Below are 27,912 nucleotides of genomic sequence, written 5' to 3' on the forward strand. Positions count from 1 at the left end.
CTGAATGTCAGATATGAGGTGACTTTAAATTAAAGGAAGAGAGGATAGAAATAGGAGGATTAGGGAGACAAAGGACAGAGAAGAGGAAGAAAATAGTAAATGGAAGTGAAGAGTGCACTCTTGACGTTAGTACAACCACCACCAGTGAGTGATCACTGTCATACCCACTCCAAGGGTATTTCCACCGGCCACCCCTGCCACATCCTCCTCCTCCCTCCTGTCTGTCAGAGCCTAACATTAGCCTCACATCCAGCTCCAACCGTCTGTTTGTTTAACTCTTTTCCTGGCAGCTGTGGCAATCTGAAGGGGTTAAGGGTCAGGCAGGCCAGCGTGAGGGACAGGAGGCCTGATCAACCTCTTCAGTCACTGCAGGAGGAAGTGTTGACCTCTAAGGTCATGTCAGTACCCTTCAAAGCACAGGAACAACTCTGTGATGATGCAATGACACCTCCGTCATTGTCATTTCCTCCACTCACAAAATAAATATGAATTGATGGAATCAAAGTAAAGAAATCAGAATGTTAGGTTTATTTACTTTTCTAAGTTAACACTTTAGGAAAGGCAGATAAGGTAAAAAGGGCAAACACCTGAAATCAAATGGCAAAAACACTGTTGGATAAAGTAAATGCACTATTAGCACAAAACTTCAAAATAACAGGCACCTCAAACATATTGACAGGCATAAAGACAAACGAATTCTGGCAGGAACAATCATTGTATAGTTGTAACTGCTTCTTGAACATAATATACTAGTCTGCTGCTAGCATCATGGATAATGCTGTGCTGATCCCTAAGCAGAAGACATTTGTCATCGACAGTGCATTGTCAAAAAAAAATATTCTAGATTATTGCTCACTTGTAGCTGTAGTTACTTTACCCATGGCAACTAACTGCTACTGTATGGTTATGTGGTGTTCACATTGCTAGACTACAGTACACTTCAATACAGATTTTAATTAGAAATCTTTTTTTCTGAGTTTCTCATAGTGTCTATGTACCATAGTACCATCATTTATGGAGAAATGCTCCTAGGAACCAGTGACAGTTCTGAGAGTACCTGAGGGTTGCTTCTTAGATCACAAAGATGGCAGTCTGACTACATGTGAAGATCTCACTCTGAGTACTACATATTTTCATACAGAGAAACATGGAAACACACATTGGCATCCAAAGACACCACGGCACGCACACACACACACACACACACACACACACTTTGCTCAAAATGTCATCAACATCTTTCCCATGGAATGTGAACAGTCCATTTAACACACATCTCCTTCTTCTGTTAAACTTCTTTCAGGACGCAGGGATTCCTTCAACCTCTGTGTCGACTCTAGAAGATCCCAGGCAGCAGGCGATAGGGAACTGCATCCGTGTAGCGCTTCCAGTCTTTGCCGTACTTGCTGCTGCAGCGATGCTCGTCTCTCACACAGCGGTGCACCAGCAGGATGGTCATGTAGACGATGTAGAAGTAGGGATGAATGTGGCCGAAGCCGCAGGCTGCACAGTAGGCCAGCGAGCCCATCAGGTCGCCCATGTAGTTGAGGTGGCGTGCCACGCCCCAGAAGCCAGAGGTCATGAGCTTGCTGTGGTGCAGGCCGCCGTCACCCGAGCGGTAGGCACACTCAATGAAGGTGGGCTTCTTGCCCCAGATGGAGCACTTCCCCTCGGTACGGCGGAACAGGTCCTTCTGGTGGTTGGTGGAGCGGAAGACGTAGTAACCCACCAGACCCAAGAGGAGGACAGCAGCAGCATGGGCTGTGGAGAGCTGGACTGGGTTATACACCAGGTACAGGCCCTGTAGAAAGAGACATTAGGCCAAACATACAGTATGATTTCATGACTGTTGAATAGAAAACAAGAGAGAGACTAAATAACATCTACATTTAGATCGGCCAGTATAATAGAAGCGCATCGACTCAACTACAATTTCCATGACTCATATTTTTGCATTGGCTTCTGTCTTGGGTTTCTGACTAGTTTTTTTTATGACGATGTGACTTACCTGCAGCGTGTAGAGGAAGGGCAGCCACACACAGTCCCCCCAGCCCAGGTACCAGCCAAAGTGGTCATGGCAGATGTCAATCGTCTTCAGGTACCATGCCTCATTCCAGAAGAAGTCAAGAACATAGATTGCCTGGAGGGGTAGATATTACATTAGTAGCCATTCATTGGAGGTAAAGCTTGCCTAAACTGGTTCAGTCAAAGCTACCACTCTAAGGTCTAGTTTAGCTAGCTCACTTGCTAACATACCCTGCCATCTAGTGGTAAAGGGAGAGGAGTGTCTCACCTGCAGCACATTAACCAGGATCATGGAGTTGGTCACATAGCCATAGAGCTCCTGCTGTTTGGCTGCATAGGAGAGGTTGATTAGAGTCCAGGCAACAATACCAGGTCTCCCGTTGAAGAAGAGCTTGAAGTCAAACCATTTCCCGATGCGGGGATTGAACTCAATGCCCATCATGTAGTTATAGAAGACGTTGCCTGTGAATTTGCTGGAAAATGATAAAGGCAATTCAGATTAAATAGGCCCAAAGTGACAAGTTTGAATGAAATATAACAAATTATTGGGCGCATCTAGTCCTCACCAGTCCTCTGCATTGGTGGGGAAGAGGTAGGCCTTGACAAAGGCAAAGGTGGACACAGCATAGCCCAGTATGTTAGTGCACCACAGCAGTGGGATCCAGTTGTCAAAGATTATGGTGGGGGAAAACCAGTGGAAGTATTGAGCGTTGGCATACCATAGGGCATGGGTGATTAGCCACGACTGTAAACCATTGATCTCATACTTGTTTATGAGGCCTAGGAGAGAACAAACAACGTGGGGTGAAACCAATGACTGCATATATGAATGGACAAAGCCATCGATCACGTGACACTACTCATTTCTATGTGAAGACTCAATAGCGCATTGAAGCCAAATGAAGTTGTTTCAGATGGCGTCTCATGGAGACAACGTGCGCAGTTTGAGCTACTCCTGGAAGTGGCGTTGCAGGCTAGCTAGGTGCTGCCCCCTCTCATTGAGTAAATCAGGTTGAAGGTCGATCTGTAGGCTACCATTAGCAACTAAACTATCCTTAGAACTTTGTCTGTGTGTGATTTTAAAAATGATCTGTTCAAGGACATACATCTTGTGTATTGGAAGCAATTATCGGTACCATAAAGGTCTTAGATTTTGGGGGGGGATCTACACTAAGATTGCCCTATTTTCATTCACTATAATGGGAGATCATGTTTTCTGAAAACAATGCCTGCAGTACCGTGGTCAGGCTTGAACTTCCGTGGCTTCAATGAGAGGGGGCAGTAGTTCTCCTGGGTAGAACAGAGCCAAGTGTTTGCAGACGACTAAACTCAACACTATTGTGCACATAAAATATCTGTAAATATTAATAGAAACCAATCCTTCATGCAAGAAATCTCCAAAAACTACAATTTTCTCTTCTCAGGTGCCTTACCTGCTGGGGTGCGAGCGCCATCCTGAACCCCACCAGCATAGCCAGGCAGGAACTTATGAGTGATATCAGGAACACACATGTAGAGCACCACCTGATGGAGAAAGTGTCATTACACAGAACTCCCATCGCTGAAATATTCTGATGCAATAAACCATAATAAAATGTAATTTACACACACGGCCCTACCTATGGCCTTACCTGGAAGGAGACCCAGACGGTGTAGATCTGAGCAGCGGCCCAGGTGAAGGAGGGGGCCTTATCCCAGATGGAGCGCAGGGTGGCCTCTCCCCTGTAGAGCTCTACCAGGGGCTGGCTGACCGAGCACTGGTATTGGTCACACACCATGACGAAGAAGAACACCAGGAAGGGGGCTGTGCACAGCAGCAGGATCACAGCGCTCAGAGAGAACCAGTCCACCTCCCTAACAGAGTGGTAGGTGTGGAGGAGATGGGGGAAATAACATACAGAGTTGTAAAGGTGAAAATGCATAATCATTGGAGTGTTTATAATAATTCATAATTCCTGAAAATGTTTCCGTAAAAAAAAACCCCCAAAAAAACACTTGATAGCCTACTCTAATTTATTTGAGAATTGTTATTATTAGGCTGTAGATCTAATCTAACGTAAATTCTATGGTGCGAGGACTTTGCCTTGTGGTGTCCTGCCAACTTTGCTAGAGTTCACTCTAAAGATAAGATAAACTGGTCATGCTTACAGGCTAATTTGAAAAACACTGATTATATGACAAGAATGATATAGGCCAACATTTCAGTGACTCCATGTAGTGACTGTCCATCAGTGGAGGCTGCAGAGGGGAGGACAGCTCGTAATAACGGTTGGAACGGAGTGAATAGAATGGCATCAAACCCATGGAAGCCATTCTGTTGTTGATTTACTTCTGTGTTTTGGGTCGGTGTCCTTTTGCGTCACCCAACTTCTGTTGAGCTTCAATTGGCGGACAAATAGCCTAACATTCTCCTGCAAAATGTCTTGATAAACTTGGGAATTCATTTTTCCGTCGATGATAGCAAGCTGTCCAGGCCCTGAGGCAGCAAAGCAGCCCCAAACCATGATGCTCCCTCCACCATACTTTACAGTTGGGATGAGGTTGATGTTGGTGTGCTGTGCCTTTTTTTCTCCACACATAGTGTTGTGTTCCTTCCAAACAACTCAACTTTAGTTTCATCTGTCCACAGAATATTTTTCCAGTTGCGTTATGGAACATCCAGATGCTCTTTTGCGAACTTCAGATGTGCAGCAATGGTTTTTTTGGACAGCAGTGGCTTCTTCTGTGGTGTCCTACCATGAACACCATTCTTGTTTAGTGTTTTATGTATCGTAGACTCGTCAGAGATGTTAGCATGTTCCAGAGATTTCTGTAAGTCTTCAGCTGACACTCTAGGATTCTTCTTAACCTCATTGAGCATTCTGCGCCATGCTCTTGCAGTCATCTTTGCAGGACGGCCACTCCTAGGGACAGTAGCAACAGTGCTGAACTTTCTCCATTTATAGACATTTTGTCTTACCGTGGACTGATGAACATCAAGGCTTTTAAAGATACTTTTGTAACCCTTTTCAGCTTCATGCAAGTCAACAATTCTTAATATTGGGTCTTCTAAGATTTCTTTTGTTCGAGGCATGGTTCACATCAGGCAATACTTCTTGTGAATAGCAAACTCAAATTATGTGAGTGTTTTTTATAGGGTGGGGCAGCTCTAACCAACATCTCTAACCAACATCTCGTCTCAATGATTGTACTCCAGGTTAGCTGACTCCTGACTCCAATTAGCTTTTGGAGAAGTCATTAGCCTAGGGGTTCACATACTTTTTCCAACCTACATTTTGAATGTTTAAATTATGTATTCAATATAGACAAGAAAAATAACAAGAATTTGTGTGTTATTTGTTTAAGCAGACTGTGTTAGTCTGTTGTGACTTAGATGAAGATCAGATCTAATTTTATGACCAATTTATGCAGAAATCCAGGTAATTCCAAAGGGTTCACATTCTTTTTCTTGCCACTGTGTGTCACTTTTTAACTTATTTTAGTGACAGCGACCCATAACCCAATGACAACTGGAACAGACATATAATGGAAAGATAATGTGTGGGCGATGGAAGCTTGTGAACTGATTCAAACTGGTTGTTTATTTTCCTCAGTCAAATACTTTACTTCCTTTTCATACTACCTTTGTCTACTGAAGATTAAGCAGGTCCCCACACACAATCTTGCCCAATGCTTTGAGCTGCTGCACTCCCCAAAGAAATATAACGTCCCACTGTTCAGCAAGAATAGGAGCAGGACAAGTTTCATTCCGACAGCCATCAGGCTGCTGAACAGTGGGACATAGGACAGACGTAGGTCCAATGGTCAGACAGTAGGCCACAGGGACTGTGAATATGTGTGCATTAACGATGACATTTCCAGTGTTCTCTGTATTAGGTATTTGTATGCTGATTTCACAAAATGAATTTCCATATAAAATGGAGATTAAAGATGGAATCCGCACTTGGGGAAACAGCGCCACTGTCCGCCCCACAGCCGTTTCTGTTTTTTTTGGCGAAGCAGAGGTGGGGAGTGTAAAAGAAATCGCAGTACATATGCTGCTGCTCTTCGCAGTAACTACATTGTTGTTGTAATATCGCAAACAGATGTGGCAGTTTGACCAATAAGGATTGCAGCTTTAAGTATATCGTATCATAATCAGTCCTGAACCAACAGACAGCGAACCTAGTTACATGTGAACCCAGTTACCTGAGTAGAGCATTAATGACTACAGGCCTACAATAGGTCAGCTTCATCTTACCATGCTCTTCCCCACTGCCCTGCAGGTTCCTCTGTCATCTCAGACGCCCCCCCATTAGAGCTGAGCCTCTGGCGCCTCCGGGTGGCCTCCATGGCCACTGCAGAAGACATCTCTAGAGAAACAGAGAGAGAGAGTAGAGAGTCGTGGTAGTGACCAAGACATAACAGACCGACTGTACCTTATAGCCAATAAGGTAATGTGGGATATCAAAGTACATCTGGTGGCCTTTGAGGACCTGACCTAACACATTATGTGATGGTGCTGTACATGATACATGGTTAAATAATATTAGTAAACCTTAAGGATCAAAAGTCGATTACACAAGGCCGTATGGGGTGTGTGTCCAAGAGTGATAATGACAAGCCAGATGGCTACTATTTGATGCACACAGGATGTTGTATAATACAGATCAAAATGTCACAAATCCTTTGGTCCCAGTGTGGTAAGGCCTACAGTTTGTCTGTTTGACACATGCACAATTGTAAAGTTTATGAATAGACTTGAGCATGATAATTCTACAATGAGAGGTTTTAGCACAACACAGTTGTGTATGTTAGCAAATCTAATGCAAGTGTTCAAACATATCAAACACATTGGAAAAATGTGTATGTACACTTTAATAAGACCATAACTGCTTATGGTGTGTGATTACTAAATGGGCTCAAAGACACCATAGACACCACCCCCATCATTAAACTACTTCTAATGTTGCTCATCCCCTCCATTAATATAAACATGTATGCATGCATTACTACGTCGCTTTGGTTAAAAGTGTCTGCTAAATGGCATAGATTACATTATTATACCATACATCGGAGGTAGGGTCTACATATGTACTGTAACAATCCACAGAAAACAGTCCATAAACGGGGTCTGGAGGGGTAAATCACACCCACAGGGATAGTAATAGCAGGTCTCTGGGCATAGGTCATGTTATGTCAGCTGAAACGTTTTTGGACAAAATCCAACATACAGATAAAACGATAATGCTGAGGGGAACACCTTTTGTACGTAGTTGACAACGACACTTTTGGCAGAGTGGCGGCTGTCACACATTCACATAGACCTCTCAAATAATTTTGTATACAAGACTGATTGAGGTAAGTATGTGCAGAAGGTGGGTTTCATAAAAAGTATAGACTTCATTCTCCACCCTTTTAACGTTGCTTAAAATTACTGATAGGCCTACAACACGCGTCAGCTGCTTTTACACCCGATTATTGAATAAAATACCCGCAAGTCCCTGAAATGGTAGTGTCAATAATTCTGTACGACATGTAGACAACGGGTCGAATGAATAAATAGACGTTAGATAGAGGCTATCACAAAACAATTGATAACGAATTGCGTAACGCTGCCATAACGCACCTCCAGAAAAAGCCATAACTCATATGGACAATAGACCATGCATAATGTCGAGGATCATAGACGGAAAAATAACATAAGCATTATAAGCAGACATTGCATTTCAATAGGTCTGTCTAAAATATAATTTCGTAGGCTACTCACCAACTTCTGGGACCTATGGGAAAACTCTTGCACCAGATGTGTATGATATAACGAATAAAAGGTTCTTCATTAACAACAACTCCGCCCAAATAATAAATGCGTGCGACGTACAGCCAATAAAGTCTGAGTAGGGTATGCGCCGCACTGCCATATCGACCTCTGATTGGGTAACACTGACCTGAAGCCACTAGCACCTGATGAGCTCATGAATAGTTGGGCCATTAAAAATAATAAATCTACAGCCAATAACCCGACAGATTACCTGGCATTAAACCCAAATAAATCCTCAACATATTTTGAACCAATAAGTGGACAACATCACACAGTTTTGACGAGTAGCCACACTGTCTTCATGATGACAATATCTGCATACAGCTGTCAAATGATGACAGAATAATACAGGATTGTGTAGCTAAAATATATACAAATATTTATAGATTAAGTAGTAGGCTACTTTTATATTGTCTTTTTTTTCATGAAGTCGCAACTTTACACAACTTGTGAAGTTTGAGATCTACTTTTCACCTTGGTTTCCACAATAGTTTTTTTTATGGAAGCGTCACAATTTTTAAGTCTGAAATATATACAATTTCTAAAACATATGAAGACGACCAGTACATCTACTCCATACAGGCATCCTAATTTTGTACAGAAGAGGCGGAGCAGCTGGTTGTATAAATACGCTTCCTGTCTCTTTAATAAGACATGTGAGGAGGAGGGGCAGTATAAGCAAAGATTTGTATACCTAAACCAAGATAAACCACAGCCGTTTCAAATCTGTATTGAGATAAAATTAGCGCAATGTCGGCCAAAATCCATCGCGTTCCATCTTTTTCCCACTGCGGCCCCTCGGCTTCCGCTCACTACCATATTTGGTACATTATTTGAGCGAGTGGAAATACCACTCGGATGCTTCACATTTATGCATCCGGTGAAATATCTGTCGCGTTGTTCTAGCTGTGCTAGTACTTCCCGGAGCGAAGTGACACAATTGCAACTTTGGTAGTTTTGAGTCGAGTGTTACAGTAACTCATTTGAGAATTTTGACTAAGGTTCCAACGTTTGAATATCAGCAAGGCTACTTTGTTGAACCATTATATGAAATGGGACGAAAGGTTATATTAGCTACGTGCTCCTTGAATCAATGGGCACTAGATTTTGACGGAAACTTAGAGAGAATACTGAGAAGTAAGTCCGAATAAAATAATTGAGTATCACACTCTGCAAGCTTCTCCGAAGTAAAAATCGTCGAATTGAAGATGCATTGTCCATTTAATTTAAACTGTAGTGGGTTCATATACAGAGCTGTTTTAAAGGTAATATGATGTTGTAATGATTTATAGACATTCCACTTATAAGCCTGGAGTATGCTATACTAGGCAACTTGCTCTGCGGGAATAGCATGCAAGTCTTGCAATCTGGTCTCTGGACATGTCATTCATTTTAATAATGATATCTTTCTCATGACTAGGTATCGCGATAGCCAAGTCTCAGGGGGCTAAATACAGACTGGGACCAGAACTGGAAATCTGGTATTTATTATCTACATCTCCTTCATCAAAGTTGTGATTGTTGAGTACATTACTGTATACAGTACGTAACCTAGAGCACACATTTAGCTTATTAGACAAATGTATGTCTTTGTTTGTGGTCTTTTTATTTGACTCCTATAAAGCGCTGTGCATTTGCATATAATAAGCATCCTACATGGCCATGCCTGCTCTGAATTTCCATGAACTTTCCCTCAACCTCCTCTCTTTCTGTCCCTGGTCATCAGTGGGTATGGCTGTGCAGACCACTTCTATGAGTCAGACACCCTGCTGCACTGCTTCCAGGTACTCAGGAAGCTGCTGGAGTCACCTGTCACCCAGGACATCATCTGCGATGTTGGCATGTCAGTCACACTTCTCACAAGCACTTCAGCTCGGTTGTCCCTCTCTTTGCGTCCTGGACTATCACACCCAACTAAACACTGTATGTTGTAGTAAGATTTCCGTAACCTGTGGCTAATGTTCTCTATGTCCCTCTCAGGCCCATCATGCATCATAATGTTCGGTATAACTGCAGAGTAATTTTCCTCAACAGGTAAGTCTCGGAAATAAGCGATTCTGAATTGATGTAGGTTATGTGCATCGTCAATAGCAAGTAGGTGTAATTGTTCACAATTCTTACCCTCTTTTTAAAGGAAAATCTTGTTGATCCGACCCAAGATGCTGCTGGCAAACTATGGGAACAACCGGGAGTTCCGCTGGTTTTCACCATGGAATAAACTGAGGTTAGTGATCAACATTGAATCTGCACAAGAAAGCCTTCCTTCTGAACATAATGATAATACTTTGATAAACAGTGAAATTAGAGCGATTCTCCGGTACTTTTGTATACTTTTTAGCCAGTAGTTCGGAAAGTAAGGCTTACGAGCCAAAAGTAGTCTCAGAAAATGGCATACTATGTCACATATGTTCAGATATGTGCACCATGTCATTGCTCTCGCTCTGCTGTGTGGGCATCTTGCTAGCTGACACTCAAATGGCGAGGGGTTGAAGGGGGAAAATGACGCAGCACAGCTTCCAGAAAACAGTTGCTTTCAAACTAGGGATTTCGTGGCTAATTGAAGTAAGACAGTAATTCTGCTCATAGATTATGCATATATGAACTACACATGGACACATCCAGCCCAAAGCGGGAGGTTTAAAAAAGACTTAGTAGTCGCAGAAGTTCCGGAACGTCTTTAAATGTTCAGGTCAAAGCAGATTTGGTACGGGGAAAAGGACACTAATCCATATTTTTCACATCACACATAATAACATATATGCATTTTGCTGCACCTGTCAAAACACCTGCAAATCTCTGTACGTGACCATTAAACTTTGATTTGAACATGGCATTATTGTGTTTGTCTGCCACAGACATGTGGAGGAGTACTTCCTGCCCAGGATGATCCAGGACATGACAGGACAGGTAGGATCCATCTCTCTCTAATGGCGGGGTGTTGGTATGCACTAACAAGGATCAGTGATAAGAGGATTATTTGCACGTTTCTTCATTTAAAGGGAATCTGCACCATTAATATACAGTACCAGTAAAAAGTTGGACACACCTACTCATTCAAGGGTTTTCTTAATTTTTACTATTTTCTACATTGTAGAATAATAGTGAAGACATCAAAACTATGAAATAACACATGGAATCATGTAGTAACCAAAAAAGTGTTAAACAAATCAAAATATATTTCATATTTTTGATTCTTCAAAGTAGGCATCTTTTGCCTTGATGACAACTTTGCCCACTCTTGGCATTCTCTCAACCAGCTTCACCTGGAATGCTTTTACAACAGTCTTGAAGGAGTTCCCACATATGCTTGGCATTTGTTGGCTGCTATTCCTTCACTCTGAGGTCCAACTCATCCCAAACCATCTCAATTAGGTTGACGTCAGGTGATTGTGGAGGCCAGGTCATCTGATGCAGCACTCCATCACTCTCCTTCTTGGTTAAATAGCCCTTACACAGCCTGGAGGTGTGTTGGGTCATTGTCCTGTTGAAAAACAAATGATAGGCCTACTAAGCGCAAACCAGATGGGATGGCGTATCGCTGCAGAATGCTGTTGTAGACATGCTGGTTAAGTGTGCCTTGAATTCAAAATAAATCTGACAGTGTCACCAGCAAAGCACCATCACACCTCCTCCTCCATGCTTCACGGTGGGAACCACACATGTGGGGATCATCCGTTCACCTACTCTGCTTCTCACACAGACACGGCAGTTGGAACTAAAAATCTCACATCCATCGGTCTGTCCATTGTCCGTATTTCTTGGCCCAAGAAAGTCTCTTCTTCTTATTGGTGTCCTTTAGTAGTGGTTTCTTTGCAGCAATTCAACCACGAAGGCCTGATTCACGCAGTCTCCTCTGGACAGTTGATGTTGAGATGTGTTAGTTACTTGAACTCTGTGAAGCATTTATTTGGGCTGCAATTTCTGAAGTGCAGTTAATTCTAAGTGAATGTATCCTCTGCAGCAGAGGTAACTCTGGGTCTTCCTTTCCTGTGGTGGTGCTCATGAGAGCCAGGTTCATCATAGCGCTTGATGTTTTCTGCGACTGCACATGGAAACTTTCAAAATTCATAAAAATGTCTGCATTGACTGACCTTCATGTCTTAAAGTAATGATGGACTGTCATTTCTCTTTGCTTATTTGAGCTGTTCTTGCCATAATATAGACTTGGTTTTTTACCAAATAGGGCTATCTTCTGTATACTACCCCTACCTTGTCACAACACAACTGATTGGCTCAAACGCATTATGACGGAAAGAAATTCCACAAATTAACTTAACAAGGCACACGGTTAATTGAAATGCATTCCAGTTGACTACCTCATGAAGCTGGTTATGAGAATGCCAAGAGTGTGCAAAGCTGTCATCAAGGCAAAGGGTGGCGATTTTGAAGAATCTCAAATATAAAATATATTTTACATTTTAGTCATTTATCAGACGCTCTTATCCAGAGCGACTTACAGTAGTGAATGCATACATTTCATAAAAATTTTTCCCCCCGTACTGGTCCCCCGTGGGAATCGAACCCACAACCCTGGCGTTGCAAACACCATGCTCTACCAACTGTTTAACACTTTCTTTTAGTTACTACATGATTCCATATGTGTTATTTCATAGTTTTGAAGTCTTCACTATTATCCTACAATGTAGAAAATAGTAAAAATAAAAACCCTGGAATGAGTAGGTGCGTCCAAACTTTTGACTGGTACTGTATATGTGCAGCCATCAATAGTATCATCCATTTAATGTGATCGTTAATGAATTTCCTTTCCATTGTTCTGTCTCCTGAAGGACACTGTCCCCTTTGGTGACTGCGTCCTCTCAACCAAAGACACCTGCATTGGGAGTGAGATCTGTGCAGAGCTGTGGAACCCTAGGAGGTACATTCAATGAAGAGTCTCAAATGAAGGCCTTTTCTTTTCAAACCTTTACTCAATTTCTGTAGTGAGTTGTGTAGTACTGTGTGTCCTTAGTTATTTGTGTAATGGATCGAAGGAGAGCTGAAATGTTTTTGAGAGATTGAGATTGCATATGTGAATAAATATATACTGTGTGTGTGTGTGTGTGTGTTTTTCTAGTAAGCTACGGTATGTAATGATGTATGTGGGAATGTCATGTGCTTGGCAGCCCCCATGTGGACATGGGTCTGGACGGTGTGGAGATCTTCACCAACTCCTCAGCCAGCTACCACGAGCTACGCAAGGCAGACCACAGAGTCAACCTGGTTAAATCAGCCACCACGAAGGTGATCATACACACACGAACGGACGGACGGACACATGCATGAACACACACACATGTTATACAGCATATCAAACTCAACTCTGGACCTGGAAGCCAGTTCCACTGCATGTTTTCATTGTTCCCCTCTAATCAGGGACTGATTTAGACCTGGAACAGCAGGAGTGTACAATTAATTATAAGATAGAACAGAAAACCAGCAGGCCCCGGACTACGTAGGGTAAGAGTTGAGTACCTCTGTTATGCAGTATGTTTAGTGAGAATAGAGGTACTGCATGTTGCCTGCCCAGTAACCACTTGGAGGCACTGTTTTGTCAGTATAATACTGCGCCATTTCATAGTGTTTTTCCTACATGTATACAGTCGTGGCCGAAAGTTTTGAGAATGACACAAATATTAATTTCCACAAAGTCTGCTGCTTCAGTTACTTTTAGATATTTTTGTCAGATGTTACTATGGGATACTGAAGTATAATTACAAGCATTTCATAAGTGTCAAAGGCTTTTATTGACAATTACATGAAGTTGATGCAAAGAGTCAATATTTGCAGTGTTGACCCTTCTTTTTCAAGACCTCTGCAATCCGCCCTGGCATGCTGTCAATTAACTTCTGGGCCACATCCTGACCGATGTCAGCCCATTCTTGCATAATCAATGCTTGGAGTTTGTCAGAATTTGTGAGTTTTTGTTTGTCCACCCGCCTCCTGAGGATTGACCACATGTTCTCAATGGGATTAAGGTCTGGGGAGTTTCCTGGCCATGGGACCAAAATATCGATGTTTTGTTCCCCGAGACACTTAGTTATCACTTTTGCCTTATTGCAAGGTGCTCCGTCATGCTGGAAAAGGCATTGTCAGTCACCAAACTGTTCCTGGATGGTTGGGAGAAGTTGCTCTTGGAGGATGTGTTGGTACCATTCTTTATTCATGGCTGTGTTCTTAGGCAAAATTGTGAGTGAGCCCACTCCCTTGGCTGAGAAGCAACCCCACACATGAATGGTCTCAGGATGCATTACTGTTGGCATGACACAGGACTGATGGTAGCGCTCACCTTGTCTTCTCCGGACAAGCTTTTTTCCGGATGTCCCAAACAATCGGAAAGGGGATTCATCAGAGAAAATGACTACCCCAGTCCTCAGCAGTCCAATCCCTGTACCTTTTGCAGAATATCAGTCTATCCCTGACATTTATCCTGGAGAGAAGTGGCTTCTTTGCTTCCCTTCTTGACACCAGGCCATCCTCCAAAAGTCTTCACCTCACTGTGTGTGTAGATGCACTCACACCTGAAGGCTGCCATTCCTGAGCACCTCTGTACTGGTGGGGCCCCGATCCCGCAGCTGAATCAACTTTAGGAGACGGTCCTGGCGCTTGCTGGACTTTCTTGGGCGCCCTGAAGCCTTCTTCACAACAATTGAACCGCTCTCCTTGAAGTTCTTGATGATCTGATAAATGGTTGATTTAGGTGCAATCTTACTGGCAGCAAAATCCTTGCCTGTGAAGCCCTTTTTGTGCAAAGCAATGATGACGGCACGTGTTTCCTTGCAGGTAACCGTGGCTGACAGAGGAAGAACAATGATTCCAAGCACCACCCTCCTTTTGAAGCTTTCAGTCTGTTATTCGAACTCAATTAGCATGACAGAGTGATCTCCAGCCTTGTCCTCGTCAACACTCAAACCTGTGTTAATGAGAGAATCACTGACATGTCAGCTGGTCCTTTTGTGGCAGGGCTGAAATGCAGTGGAAATGTTTTTTTGGAGATTCAGTCCATTTGCATGGCAAAGAGGGACTTTGCAATTAATTGCAATTCATCTGATCACTCTTCATAACATTCTGGAGTATATGCAAATTGCCATCATACAAACTGAGGCAGCAGACTTTGTGAAAATTCATATTTGTTTCATTCTGAACTTTTGGCCACGACTGTATTTTGATTAGTATGAGATTGGTTAATACTTATTATCACATTGTTCCTAGACGTGTGTAATAACACTGTAATTACTACATAACAACATTGTTGTTACATGTTATTGCATAGTAATGAAGTTGAGCGGTTTCTGATATTACAAGTGGACTAAGGACAATTGTGTTGTTTTGCACAGAGTGGGGGGATCTACATGTTTGCCAATCAGAAGGGTTGTGATGGAGACAGACTCTACTATGATGGTTGTGCCACGGTGGCAATCAACGGGGACATAGTGGCCCAGGGAAGACAGTTCTCCCTGGATGACGTGGTAAGGACAGGTTAAACATAACAGAAGGTAAATGTGAGAAGAATATCTTACAGCCTATTATTTCACCCTCACTTCACACACCAGGGTGAGCTGTGTTTGATTATATGGGTTGGCCAAGTCAGCATGTTGTATAATGTTATCGTTAATTCTAGCCATTCCCAAAGTGAACTCGTGTGTGTGTGTGTGTGTGTGTGTGTGTGTGTGTGTGTGTGTGTGTGTGTGTGTGTGTGTGTTGCAGGAGGTTGTGACTGCCACTCTGGATTTGGAGGATGTCCGCAGCTACAGAGGAGAGCATTGCCACCCACACGTGGTGAGCTGACATCTCTCTTCAAAACAGGGCACTTTTTACTTCTCAGAAATGGTAGGTGTGATTCAGAAACACATTACTCCCCTAGTGAAACTAGCCACACAAGGGGAACCAGAGGTGATCCTGTTCAACATTCAACTCCCCAACCCAAGGCTCTGTCTCTGTCCGGTGTCGTCTTTCCTCCCTATACTGGGTACACAGAGAGTCCCTTCAGTTATTGACTCAGACTCAAAATAGCATGCCGGTTACATTTCAAATGTCACATGGTTTGCTGATATGTCCTCTGCTCCACTGTGTCCAGGAGTATGAGCACAAACCGTGCCATCGAGTCAAAGTGGACTTCTCCCTGTCTGATTGTGACGATGTCTACCTCCCCACTCACCAGCCCATTGAGTGGCAGTTCCACACCCCCGAGGAGGAGATTAGGTATGGTACCCCCTGACAAAGACTGTGATCACAAGAGTGTTGTGTGCTAAAATGCTTCCCATAATAAATAGTAGCTATTTCTGACTCCCTGTATTTCGTTTTTTCACCATGGAATCATTGAAAACAGACAGCGATAGCAGCCTACTATATTGCCACACAGTTGATTCAGGAGTTTGGCGTGTGACATTATTTTACCCTGACTGCTCCCTTTGTGTCTGAAACTGAGCTGCCTGTCTTTGGTGGAGCCAATCCCTGTCTGAGAGAAGTTAAAACTAGAGAAACACGTTTTTTTAAAGCTACTTTCCAGATCTTGTGACTGCCCACCTCATTACAGTTTACACATATATATACCTTTACAGTCATGTGACAAACAGCACAGGGCCTTCATTTTAACCTGCAATTTGACCCATGTCAAATACATGTACATGCGTGTCTCTGTGTTCTTGTCTTTGGTGTCTTCAGCCTGGGTCCAGCATGTTGGCTTTGGGACTACCTGAGGAGAAGTGGTCAGGTGAGTAGTGCTATATTTGGTTTAAATGATGTGTGAATGAGCTTATGCTTACCTGCTTATTACTGAATATTTGTACTAAATATACAAAGAATATACAAATTGTACTGAATATTTATATTGTCTGTCTATCTCTATCCATAAACACTCCTGTTATTCCCTCCTCCAGGCTGGTTTCCTCCTGCCCCTCAGTGGTGGTGTGGACAGTTCCTCTACAGCCTGCATTGTCTACTCCATGTGTGTGCTGGTCTGCCAGGCAGTCAGAGATGGCAGTGAGTAATGGACTGGATACTGTACAGGCTCATAGTGTTTTGTTGTGTCCCACAAGTGAAACAAAAGCACATGGCTCTCCATTCTAAAGTTTGACACTACAGCTTCTGACAGCTACAGCTTCAGGTTCTTCCCTTCCTCTCCCCGTATCAGACTCCCAGGTGCTGGAGGATGTTCAACGGGTAGTGAATGATGTGTCCTACACCCCCCGGGACCCACGGGAGCTGTGCGGACGCATCTTTACCACCTGCTACATGGCCAGTGAGAACTCCTCAGAAGGAACCCGTAACAGGGCCAAAGAGCTGGCGTCTCAGGTTGGCAGGTGAGCGTCACTGACCCCATCATAGTTGGGCAGGTTACAGAATAACAAATTAGAACACAATGAGACTCGCATCTGTTATAAATCTCACCTTGTGCTTTTCTTCAAAAGTTATTTTTCTTCTTTGTATTTATCTTGTTTATTCAGCTCACACATAAACCTCAACATCGACATGGCAGTGAAAGGCATGCTGGGAATCTTCTCCATGGTTACGGGAAAGTGTCCCCAGTTCCGTGCTAACGGTGGAAGCACAAGAGAAAACCTTGCCCTACAGAATGTGCAGGTGGGTTAAATGTCAAGGAGTACTCCAGTACATTGTTCAGGTGTTACCTGAAACACTTCAACAAAGCAGAAACCCGTTATTGCAAAATTAACCCCAAAAATGGTTTCTGAGATGAGCAGAGCTTTTCCCCCCGCTTGCATTTCTCTTTAATCGCGCCATTTTCACACATGCTCACCACAATCCTCACACTATCATGTTCCAGTTAAACGGTCTGACCTGAGTAAGCAATTGTGTGGTGTGTGAATTGTATGAAACTCTTATCCACTATCCTGTCCCTTCTAGGCCCGAATCAGGATGATTCTGGCCTATCTCTTTGCTCAGCTCAGTCAGTGGGCTGAGGGGAAACCTGGTGGCCTCCTAGTCCTTGGCTCAGCCAATGTGGATGAGAGGTTAGTGAGTACTAGAGAATGTCAATGTTTTTTTTTAACTATGTGCTGTCTGCATCAGTCCAACAGGAAAGTACAAAAAGTGTATGATCCCTCTCTGTATTTGACCTTCACCTCAATACCCCTCTATTCTGCAGCCTCACTGGTTACTTCACTAAGTATGACTGCTCCAGTGCTGACATCAATCCCATTGGGGGCATCAGTAAGACAGACCTAAGAAGCTTCCTGCAGTACTGTGTCGAACAGTTCCAGCTCACCGCCCTCAAAAGGTGAAGCACGCTGCTCTGCAATCCCGTCTTCTTCTCTGGGACAATACAGTGCCTTGCGAAAGTATTCGGCCCCCTTGAACTTTTCGACCTTTTGCCACATTTCAGGCTTCAAACATAAAGATATAAAACTGTAATTTTTTTGTGAAGAATCAACAACAAGTGGGACACAATTATGAAGTGGAACCAAATTTATTGGATATTTCAAACTTTTTTAACAAATAAAAAACTGAAAAATTGGCCGTGCAAAATTATTCAGCCCCTTTACTTTCAGTGCAGCAAACTCTCTCCAGAAGTTCAGCGAGGATCGCTGAATGATCCAATGTTGACCTAAATGACTAATGATGATAAATAGAATCCACCTGTGTGTAATCAAGTCTCCGTATAAATGCACCTGCTCTGTGATAGTCTCAGAGGTCCGTTTAAAGCGCAGAGAGCATCATGAAGAACAAGGAACACACCAGGCAGGTCCGAGATACTGTTGTGGAGAAGTTTAAAGCCGGATTTGGATACAAAAAGATCTCCCAAGCTTTAAACATCCCAAGGAGCACTGTGCAAGCGATAATATTGAAATGGAAGGAGTATCAGACCATTGCAAATCTACGAAGACCCGGCCGTCCCTCTAAACTTTCAGCTCATACAAGGAGAAGACTGATCAGAGATGCAGCCAAGAGGCCCATGATCACTCTTGATGAACTGCAGAGATCTACAGCTGAGGTGGGAGACTCTGTCCATAGGACAACAATCAGTCGTATACTGCACAAATCTGGCCTTTATGGAAGAGTGGCAAGAAGAAAGCCATTTCTTAAAGATATCCATAAAAAGTGTCGTTTAAAGTTTGCCACTAGCCACCTGGGAGACACACCAAACATGTGGAAGAAGGTGCTCTGGTCAGATGAAACCAAAATCGAACTTTTTGGCAACAATGCAAAACGTTATGTTTGGCGTAAAAGCAACACAGCTCATCACCCTGAACACACCATCCCCACTGTCAAACATGGTGGTGGCAGCATCATGGTTTGGGCCTGCTTTTCTTCAGCAGGGGCAGGGAAGATGGTTAAAATTGATGGGAAGATGGATGGAGCCAAATACAGGACCATTCTGGAAGAAAACCTGATGGAGTCTGCAAAAGACCTGAGACTGGGACGGAGATTTGTCTTCCAACAAGACAATGATCCAAAACATAAAGCAAAATCTACAATGGAATGGTTCACAAATAAACATATCCAGGTGTTAGAATGGCCAAGTCAAAGTCCAGACCTGAATCCAATCGAGAATCTGTGGAAAGAACTGAAAACTGCTGTTCACAAATGCTCTCCATCCAACTTCACTGAGCTCGAGCTGTTTTGCAAGGAGGAATGGGCAAAAATTTCAGTCTCTCGATGTGCAAAACTGAAAGAGACATACCCCAAGCGACTTACAGCTGTAATCACAGCAAAAGGTGGCACTACAAAGTATTAACTTAAGGGGGCTGAATAATTTTGCACGCCCAATTTTTCAGTTTTCTATTTGTTAAAAAAGTTTGAAATATCCAATAAATTTCGTTCCACTTCATGATTGTGTCCCACTTGTTGTTGATTCTTAAAAAAAAAATTACAGTTTTATATCTTTATGTTTGAAGCCTGAAATGTGGCAAAAGGTCGAAAAGTTCAAGGGGGCCGAATACTTTCGCAAGGCACTGTACAAAACAGTCAGTATAATGTCAGGAGACTCACCATGTTGCCAACGGTCTTCATGTCCTCTGTAGTATCATGGCTGCACCTCCCACTGCAGAGCTGGAGCCCCTGACGGACGGCCAGGTGTCGCAGACTGATGAGGTAACGAGTCAGCATGTCACCTCAAGTGGAGCCAGATGTGGCCTTGGGCCCTCTGATTATGTTGATCGTTGTGGGTGTGGCCAACCACATATGAATTGACTATTTATTTTTCTATTTATTTATTTTCCTACTGTTCACACACTGCTATGATTGACCGTTCTTTATACGTATTAAGAAAAGTTGACATTTCAGACTTCCAGGTGAAAGTCATACCATAAACCCTCAGCTCTATTCAGCTTGACTACTGTTGTTATTGTCCCACCATGTTTTTCTTCTGTGACTGTGTGACTCAACTTCCCCTGTCTATATATACCACCTCACAAGCTTGGAAAATTAATGTCTCTTCAGGGATGTCATCTGCGCACATGGTTTGTTCAGTTACGGTGTAATCTGACCTCTTCCTTATCCCTTGCTGTCGTCCTCTCTCTTGCTCTCTCTGTGTCCCCCTTTCATTAGTCTGATATGGGGATGACATACTCGGAGCTGTCTGTGATTGGCCGGCTCAGGAAGATCTCCAAGTGCGGCCCGTACAGCATGTTCTGCAAACTCATCCACACGTGGAGGGAGGCCCTCTCCCCTCTACAGGTCACTCTACACCCCTGTATCGTACACCATTTACTATTTTCATATAGTGGCATATGTGGCAAATGTCTGCCATGTAAAATGAGGAAAAATCTCAATGATAGTGTTCTGTTTCACACAAAGTCATGTTTACACTGAGTGGACAAAACATTAAGAACACCTTCCTAATATTGAGTGCCAAAAGCGTTCCACGGGGATGTTGGCCCATGTTGACTCCAATTCTGGTGGACAATGGTGGACAATTCTTGATACACATGGGAAACTGTTGAGTGTGAAACACCCAGCAGCGTTACAGTTCTTGACACAAACCGGTGCGCCTGGCACCTACTACCATACCCCGTTCAAAGGCACTGAAATATGTTGTTTTGCCCATTCGACCTCTGAATGGCACACACACACGATCCATGTCTCTCAATTGTTTTAAGGATTAAAGGTCCTTCTTTAATCTGTGTCTTACCCTTCATCTACACTGATTGAAGTGGATTTAACAAGCGACATCAATTAGGGATCATAGCTTTCACTTGGATTCCCTTGGTTAGTCGGTCATGGAAAGAGGTGTTCATAATGTATGCTATGTATTTGTATGATTTGAGAATAACACTTCTTCTGACCATTTGACATTTCAGGTGGCTGCCAAAGTGAAACACTTTTTCCAGATGTATTCTGTGAACAGACACAAAATGACAACTGTAACACCATCCTACCACGCTGAGAGCTATGGCCCCGATGACAACCGCTTTGACCTCAGGCCATTCCTCTACAACACTCGCTGGTCCTGGCAGTTCAGAGCCATTGATAATCAGGTGGGGATCCGACAGTCAACATGACATTTTTTTTATTTGACCTTTATTTAAGGGCAAGTCGGTTAAGAAGAGATTCTTATTTACAATGATGGCCTACCCCCGGCCAAACCCTCCCCTAACCCGGACGACGCTGGGCCAATTGTGCGCAACCCTATGGGACTCCCGGTCACGGCCGGTTGTGATACAGCCCGGGATAGAGCCTAGGTCTGTAGTGACGCCTCTAGCACTGCGATGCGGTGCCTTAGACCGCTGTGCCACTCAGGATTAAAAAAAATGTTACTGTGGATCTCTCACATTTGGTTGTTCCGTCCTCAATGGCTTTATCGGATTTTATTTAATCTCACAAGAATTGTGAATGTCCACTGAACATGGTAAGTTACACTGCCTGTCACCAAGGGAGTACCCTAAGGCTCGATCCTAGGCCCCACGATCTTCTTCATTTACATCAACAACATAGCTCAGGCAGTAGGAAGCTCTATCATCCATTTTATATGCAGATGATAGTCTTATACTCAGCTGGCCCCTTCCTGGATTTTGTGTTAAATGCTCTACAACAAAGCTTTCTTAGTGTCCAACAAGCTTTCTCTACCCTTAACCCTGTTCTGAACACCTCCAAAACAAAGGTCATGTGGTTTGGTAAGAAGAATGCTCCTCCCCCCACAGGTGTTATTACTACCTCTGATGGTTTAGAGCTTGAAGTAGTCACCTCATACAAGTACTTGGGAGTATGGCTAGATGGTACACTGTCCTCAGCACATATCAAAGCTGCAGGCTAAAGTTAAATCTTGACTTGGTTTCCTCTATCGTAACCGCTCCTCTTTCACCCCAGCTGCCAAACTAACCCTGATTCAGATGACCATCCTACCCATGCTAGATTACGGAGACATCATTTATAGATAGGCAAGTAAGGGGGCTCTCAAGCGGCTAAATGTTCTTTACCATTCGGCCATCAGATTTTCCACCAATGCTCTTTGTAGGACACATCACTGCACTCTATACTCCTCTGTAAACTGGTCATCTCTGTATACCCGTTGCAAGACCCACTGGTTGATGCTTATTTATAAAACCCTCTTAGGCCTCACTCCCCCCTATCTGAGATATCTACTGCAGCCCTCATCCTCCACATACAACACCTGTTCTGCCAGTCACATTCTGTTAAAGGTCCCAAAAGCACACACATCCCTGGATCGCTTGTCTTTTCAGTTCACTGCAGCTAGTGACTGGAACGAGCTCCAACAAACACTCAAACTGGACAGTTTTATCTCAATCTCTCCATTCAAAGACTCAATCATGGACACTCTTACTGACAGTTGTGGCTGCTTTGCAAGATGTATTGTTGTCTCTACCTTCTTGCCCATTGTGCTGTTGTCTGTGCCCAATAATGTTTGTACGATGTTTTGTGCTGCTACCATGTTGTGTTGCTACCATGCTGTGGTGTCATGTTGTGTTGCAACCATGCTGTTGTCATGTTGTGTTGCAACCATGCTGTGTTGTCATGTGTTGCTGCCTTGCTATGTTGTTGTCTTAGGTCTCTCTTTATGTAGTGTTGTCTTGTTGTGATGTGTGTTTTGTCCTATATTTATATACAGGGGCAAGAAAAAGTATGTGAACCCTTTGGAATTACCTGTTTTTCTGCAAAAACGGTTGTCACATTTGATCTGATCTTCATCTAAGTCACAGCAATAGACAAACATAGTGTGCTTAAACTAATAACACACACATTATTGTATTTTTCTTGTCTATATTCAATACATAATTTAAACATTCACAGTTTAAGTTGGGAAAAGTATGTGAACCCCTAGGCTAATGACTACTCCAAAAGCTAATTGGAGTCAGGAGTCAGCTAACCTGGAGTCCATTCAATGAGATAAGATTGGAGATGTTGGTTAAAGTCCCTTGCCCTCTAAAAAACACTCACAAAATTTGAGTTTGCTATTCACAAGAAGCATTGCTTCTTTTTTTTCTTTCATTGGTTTCAGAGCTGGTCATGGGTGCACCTCAGCCACGCTCAAGGTCCTAAACGATATCTTAACCGCCATCGATCAGAAACAGTACTGTGCAGCCGTATTCATTGACCTGGCCAAGGCTTTCGACTCTGTCAATCACCACATCCTCATCGGCAGACTCAACAGCCTTGGTTTCTCAAATGATTGCCTCGACTGGTTCACCAACTACTTCTCTGATAGAGTTCAGTGTGTCAAATCTGAGGGCCTGTTGTCCGGACCTCTGGTAGTCTCCTATGGGGGTGTCACAGGGTTCAATGGGCCGACTCTTTTCTCTGTATACATCAATGATGTCGCTCTTGCTGCTGGCGAGTCTCTAATCCACCTCTACGCAGGCGACACCATTCTGTATACTTCTGGCCCTTCTTTGGACACTGTGTTAACAACCCTCCAGACGAGCTTCAATGCCATACAACTATCCTTCCGTGGCCTCCAACTGCTCTTAAATACAAGTAAAACTAAATGCATGCTCTTCAACCGATCGCTGCCTGCACCTGCCCGCCCGTCCAGCATCACTACTCTGGACGGTTCTGACTTAGAATATGTGGACAACTACAAATACCTAGGTGTCTGGTTAGACTGTAAACTCTCCTTCCAGACTCACATCAAACATCTCCAATCCAAAGTTAAATCTAGAATTGGCTTCCTATTTCGCAACAAAGCATCCTTCACTCATGCTGCCAAACATACCCTCGTAAAACTGACCATCTTACCGATCCTCGACTTTGGCAATGTCATTTACAAAATAGCCTCCAACACTCTACTCAATAAATTGGATGCAGTCTATCACAGTGCCATCCGTTTTGTCACCAAAGCCCCATATACTACCCACCACTGCGACCTGTACGCTCTCGTTGGCTGGCCCTCGCTTCATACTCGTCGCCAAACCCACTGGCTCCAGGTCATCTACAAGACCCTGCCAGGTAAAGTCCCGCCTTATCTCTGCTCGCTGGTCACCATAGCTGCACCCACCCGTAGCACGCGTTCCAGCAGGTATATCTCACTTGTCATCCCCAAAGCCAATTCCTCCTTTGGCCGCCTCTCCTTCCAGTTCTCTGTTGCCAATGACTGGAATGAACTACAAAAATCTCTGAAACTGGAAACACTTATCTCCCTCACTAGCTTTAAGCACCAATTGTCAGAGCAGCTCACAGATCACTGCACCTATACATAGCCCATCTATAAATAGTCCAAACAACTACCTCTTCCCCTACTGTATTTATTTATTTATTTTGCTCCTTTGCACCCCAGTATTTCTACTTTGCACACTCATCTACTGTCAAATCTACCATTCCAGTGTTTTAATTGCTATATTGTATGTACTTCGCCACCATGGCATATTTATTGCCTTTACCTCCCTTATCTCACCTCATTTGCTCGCATTGTATATAGACTTACTTTTCTACTGTATTATTGACTGTATGTTTGTTTTACTCCATGTGTAACTCTCTGTTGTTATATGTGTCGAACTGCTTTGCTTTATCTTGGGCAGGTCGCAGTTGTAAATGAGAACTTGTTTTCAACTTGCCTACCTGGTTAAATAAAGGTGAAATAAAAAATAAATAAAATTGCCTGGTGTGAACCATGCCTCGAACAAAAGATATCTCAGAAGACCTAAGATTAAGAATTGTTGACTTGCATTAAGCTGGAAAGGGTTACAAAAGTATCTCTAAAAGCCTTGATGTTCATCAGTCCACGGTAAGACAAATTGTCCTTAAATGGAGAAAGTTCAGCACTGTTGCTACTCTCCCTAGGAGTGGCTGTCCTGCAAAGATGACTGCAAGGGCACAGCGCGGAATGCTCAATGAGGTTAAGAAGAATCCAAGTGTCAGCTGAAGACTTACAGAAATCTCTGGAACATGCTAACATCTCTGACGAGTCTACGATACATAAAACACTAAACAAGAATGATGTTCATGGGAGGACACCACGGAAGAAGCCACTGCTGTCCAAAAAAAAAACATTGCTGCATGTCTGAAGTTTGCAAAAGAGCACCTGGATGTTCCCCAGCGCTACTGGCAAAATATTATGTGGACAGATGAAACTACAGTTGAGTTGTTTGGAAGGAACACACAACACTATGTGTGGAGAAAAAAAGGCACAGCACACCAACATCAAAACCTCATCGCAAATGTAAAGTATGGTGGAGGGAGCATCATGGTTTGGGGCTGCCTCAGGGCCTGGACAGCTTGCTATCATCTACGGAAAAATGAATTCCCAAGTTTATCAAGACATTTTGCAGGAGAATGTTAGGCTATTTGTCCGCCAATTGAAACTCAACAGAAGTCGGGTGATGCAACAGGACACAAAACACAGAAGTAATTCAACAGAATGGCTTCAACAGAAGAAAATACGCCTTCTGTAGTTCTGACCTCAACCCGATTTGAGATGCTGTGGCATGACCTCAAGAGAGCAGTTCACACCAGACATCCCAAGAATATTGCTGAACTGAAACAGTTTTGTAAAGAGGAATGGTCCAAAATTCCTCCTGACCGTTGTGCAGGTCTGATCCGCAACTTCAGAAAACGTTTGGTTGAGGTTATTGCTGCCAAAGGAGGGTCAACCAGTTATTAAATACAAGGGTTCACATACTTTTTCTACCCTGCACTGTAAATATTTACATGGTGTGTTCAATGAAGGCATGAAAACGTATACTTCTTTGTGTGTTATTAGTTTAAGCAGACTGTGTTTGTCTATTGTTGTGATCTAGGTGAAGATCAGATCAAATTGTATGACTTATTTATGCAGAAATCCAGGTATTTCCAAAGGGTTCACATACTTTTTCTTGCCACTGTATATACACTACTGTTCAAAAGTTTGGGGTCAATTAGAAATGTCCTTGTTTGTGAAAGAAAAGCAAAAAAATGTTGTCCATTAAAATAACATCAAATTGATCAGAAATACAGTGTAGACATTGTTAATGTTGTAAATGACTATTGTAGCTGGAAACGGCTGATTTTTAATGGAATACCTACATAGGCGTACAGAGGCCCGTTATTAGCAACCATCACTCCTGTGTTCCAATGGCACGCTGTATTAGCTAATCCAAGTTTAGCATTTTAAAAGGCTAATTGATCATTAGAAAACCATTTTGCAATTATGTTAGCACAGCTGAAAACTGGCCTTCTTTAGACTAGTCGAGTATCTGGAGCATCAGCATTTGTGGGTTCGATTACAGGCTCAAAATGGCCAGAAACAAAGACCTTTCTTCTGAAACTCATCAGTCTATTCTTGTTCTGAGAAATGAAGGCTATTCCATGCGAGAAATTGCCAAGAAACTGAAGATCTCGTACAACGCTGTGTACTACTCCCTTCACAGAACAGCACAAACAGGCTCTAACCAGAATAGAAAGAGGAGTGGGAGGCGCCGGTGCACAACTGAGCAAGAGGACAAGTACACTAGTGTCTAGTTTGAGAAACAGACGCCTCACAAGTCCTCAACTGGCAGCTTCATTAAATAGTACCCGCAAAACACCAGTCTCAACATCAACAGTGAAGAGGCGGCTCCGGGATGCTGGCCTTCTAAGGCAGAGTTCTGTCCAGTGTCTGTTCTTTTGCCCATCTTAATCTTTTATTTGTATTGTCCAGTCTGATATATGGCTTTTTCTTTGCAACTCTGCCTAAAAGGCCAGCATCCCAGAGTCGCCTCTTCACTGACGTTGAGACTGGTGTTTTGCGGGTACAGACTGTGGTTGCTGATAATGGGCCTCTACGCCTATGTAGATATTCTATAAAAAAATCAGCCCTTTCCAGCTACAATAGTAATTTCCAACATTAACAATGTCTATACTGTATTTCTGATCAATTTTGTTATTTTAATAGACCAAAAAATTGCCTTTTCTTTCAATCAAGGGCATTTCTAAGTGACCCCAAACTTTTGAATAGTAGTGTGTATGTATATATATATATATATATATATATATATATTTCGGCCCCGCAGGAGGCCTTTTGGTAGGCCGCCATTGTAAATAAGAATTTGTTCTTAACTGACTTGCCTAGTTAAATAAAGGTTCAATAAAATAAATAAATATTGTTATTTCATACACAGGTGTCCAAGATGGAGGTTGGGAATGGCGACCACGACTAAGGCTCCTCCCAATGCCAGAGCAACATCCCAAAGAACTAATCTAAATTGTGACAATAAACACTATGGTGCAACTCCAAACAATCTTACTGTACACACAATGCCTTCTTACTGTACAGTATTCCAATTTCTGAAAATAGACCTAGGCTACTGATTAATATTGTAGACTCTAACAATGAAGGGTATTCAAAATGAGTATTTTGTGTCAGTGGTTCAGCATGATGTGCATTATGTTGTCGTTCTACATGCTCTAGGCCAGCTTAAACTGGAGGTCAAAAGGAGTAACAATGTCTTGTAAAAAATATTCACAACAGTCTATTCTCTCAGGTTCAAATACAATACACTTGTTCATTGAAATAGTGATGTACAGCTTTACTATTAAACACGTTTTATCTTGTTTTGTACTGTTATCAATGATGTGTATAACATGAGTCTAAGCGGTAACATTTACAACCAAGGAAGTGGCAAACCGAAAACGAGTAAGTGTGAAACGTCTTCTACGCACCACTTTTATTGGCGCGTAGAAAGCTGCTGATTAACAAAATAGAAAGGAAACTACCACTAGAC

General features: G+C 42.9%; 2 protein-coding genes across 6 annotated transcripts; one reads left to right on the forward strand and one right to left on the reverse strand.

The window, feature by feature from the left end:
* Window positions 1-505: 505 nt before the first annotated feature.
* LOC106562054 (7-dehydrocholesterol reductase) lies at window positions 506-7,913 on the reverse strand. Its single transcript, XM_014126598.2, has 8 exons — window positions 7,775-7,913; window positions 6,266-6,377; window positions 3,657-3,879; window positions 3,459-3,549; window positions 2,592-2,805; window positions 2,294-2,498; window positions 2,009-2,140; window positions 506-1,801 (listed from the first exon to the last, which is right to left on the reverse strand). Exons 2-8 carry the CDS (start codon window positions 6,373-6,375, stop codon window positions 1,337-1,339), a joined length of 1,440 nt encoding a protein of 479 aa, XP_013982073.2. The 5' UTR covers window positions 6,376-6,377; window positions 7,775-7,913; the 3' UTR covers window positions 506-1,336.
* A 761-nt stretch (window positions 7,914-8,674) lies between these two features.
* On the forward strand, window positions 8,675-27,742 carry LOC106562053 (glutamine-dependent NAD(+) synthetase). 5 transcript variants are annotated; one of them, XM_014126594.2, is made up of 21 exons: window positions 8,675-8,962; window positions 9,246-9,306; window positions 9,552-9,668; window positions 9,806-9,859; window positions 9,960-10,049; window positions 10,681-10,732; window positions 12,613-12,701; window positions 12,949-13,066; window positions 15,160-15,291; window positions 15,530-15,601; window positions 15,900-16,024; window positions 16,487-16,535; window positions 16,702-16,804; window positions 16,956-17,124; window positions 17,269-17,404; window positions 17,687-17,793; window positions 17,928-18,059; window positions 19,804-19,873; window positions 20,330-20,458; window positions 21,082-21,258; window positions 27,310-27,742. In XM_014126594.2, the coding sequence occupies exons 1-21, from the start codon at window positions 8,878-8,880 to the stop codon at window positions 27,346-27,348; spliced, it is 2,106 nt and encodes a 701-aa protein (XP_013982069.1). In that variant the 5' UTR covers window positions 8,675-8,877; the 3' UTR covers window positions 27,349-27,742. The 5 variants fall into 5 exon arrangements, with proteins under 5 accessions (XP_013982069.1, XP_013982070.1, XP_045545018.1 ...); XM_045689063.1 differs by having other exon boundaries at window positions 8,809-9,090; XM_014126595.2 differs by lacking the exon at window positions 20,330-20,458.
* Window positions 27,743-27,912: the final 170 nt, after the last annotated feature.

This window comes from Salmo salar, chromosome ssa11 (genome assembly GCF_905237065.1).
Source record: "Salmo salar chromosome ssa11, Ssal_v3.1, whole genome shotgun sequence".
Lineage (NCBI taxonomy): Eukaryota > Metazoa > Chordata > Actinopteri > Salmoniformes > Salmonidae > Salmo > Salmo salar.

Excerpts from the sequence above, each read along its gene's own strand:
- LOC106562053 (XM_014126594.2), top strand. The coding sequence starts at position 8,878 with ATGGGACGAAAGGTTATATTAGCTACGTGCTCCTTGAATCAATGGGCA. Across the intron at positions 16,805-16,955 it reads CCAGGCAGTCAGAGATGGCA|ACTCCCAGGTGCTGGAGGAT; the intron begins GTGAGTAATGGA and ends TCCCCGTATCAG. Across the intron at positions 18,060-19,803 it reads CAGCTCACCGCCCTCAAAAG|TATCATGGCTGCACCTCCCA; the intron begins GTGAAGCACGCT and ends TGTCCTCTGTAG.
- LOC106562054 (XM_014126598.2), bottom strand. The coding sequence starts at position 6,375 with ATGTCTTCTGCAGTGGCCATGGAGGCCACCCGGAGGCGCCAGAGGCTC. Across the intron at positions 3,550-3,656 it reads CCGTCTGGGTCTCCTTCCAG|GTGGTGCTCTACATGTGTGT; the intron begins GTAAGGCCATAG and ends TTTCTCCATCAG. Across the intron at positions 1,802-2,008 it reads CCTTCCTCTACACGCTGCAG|GGCCTGTACCTGGTGTATAA; the intron begins GTAAGTCACATC and ends CTCTTTCTACAG.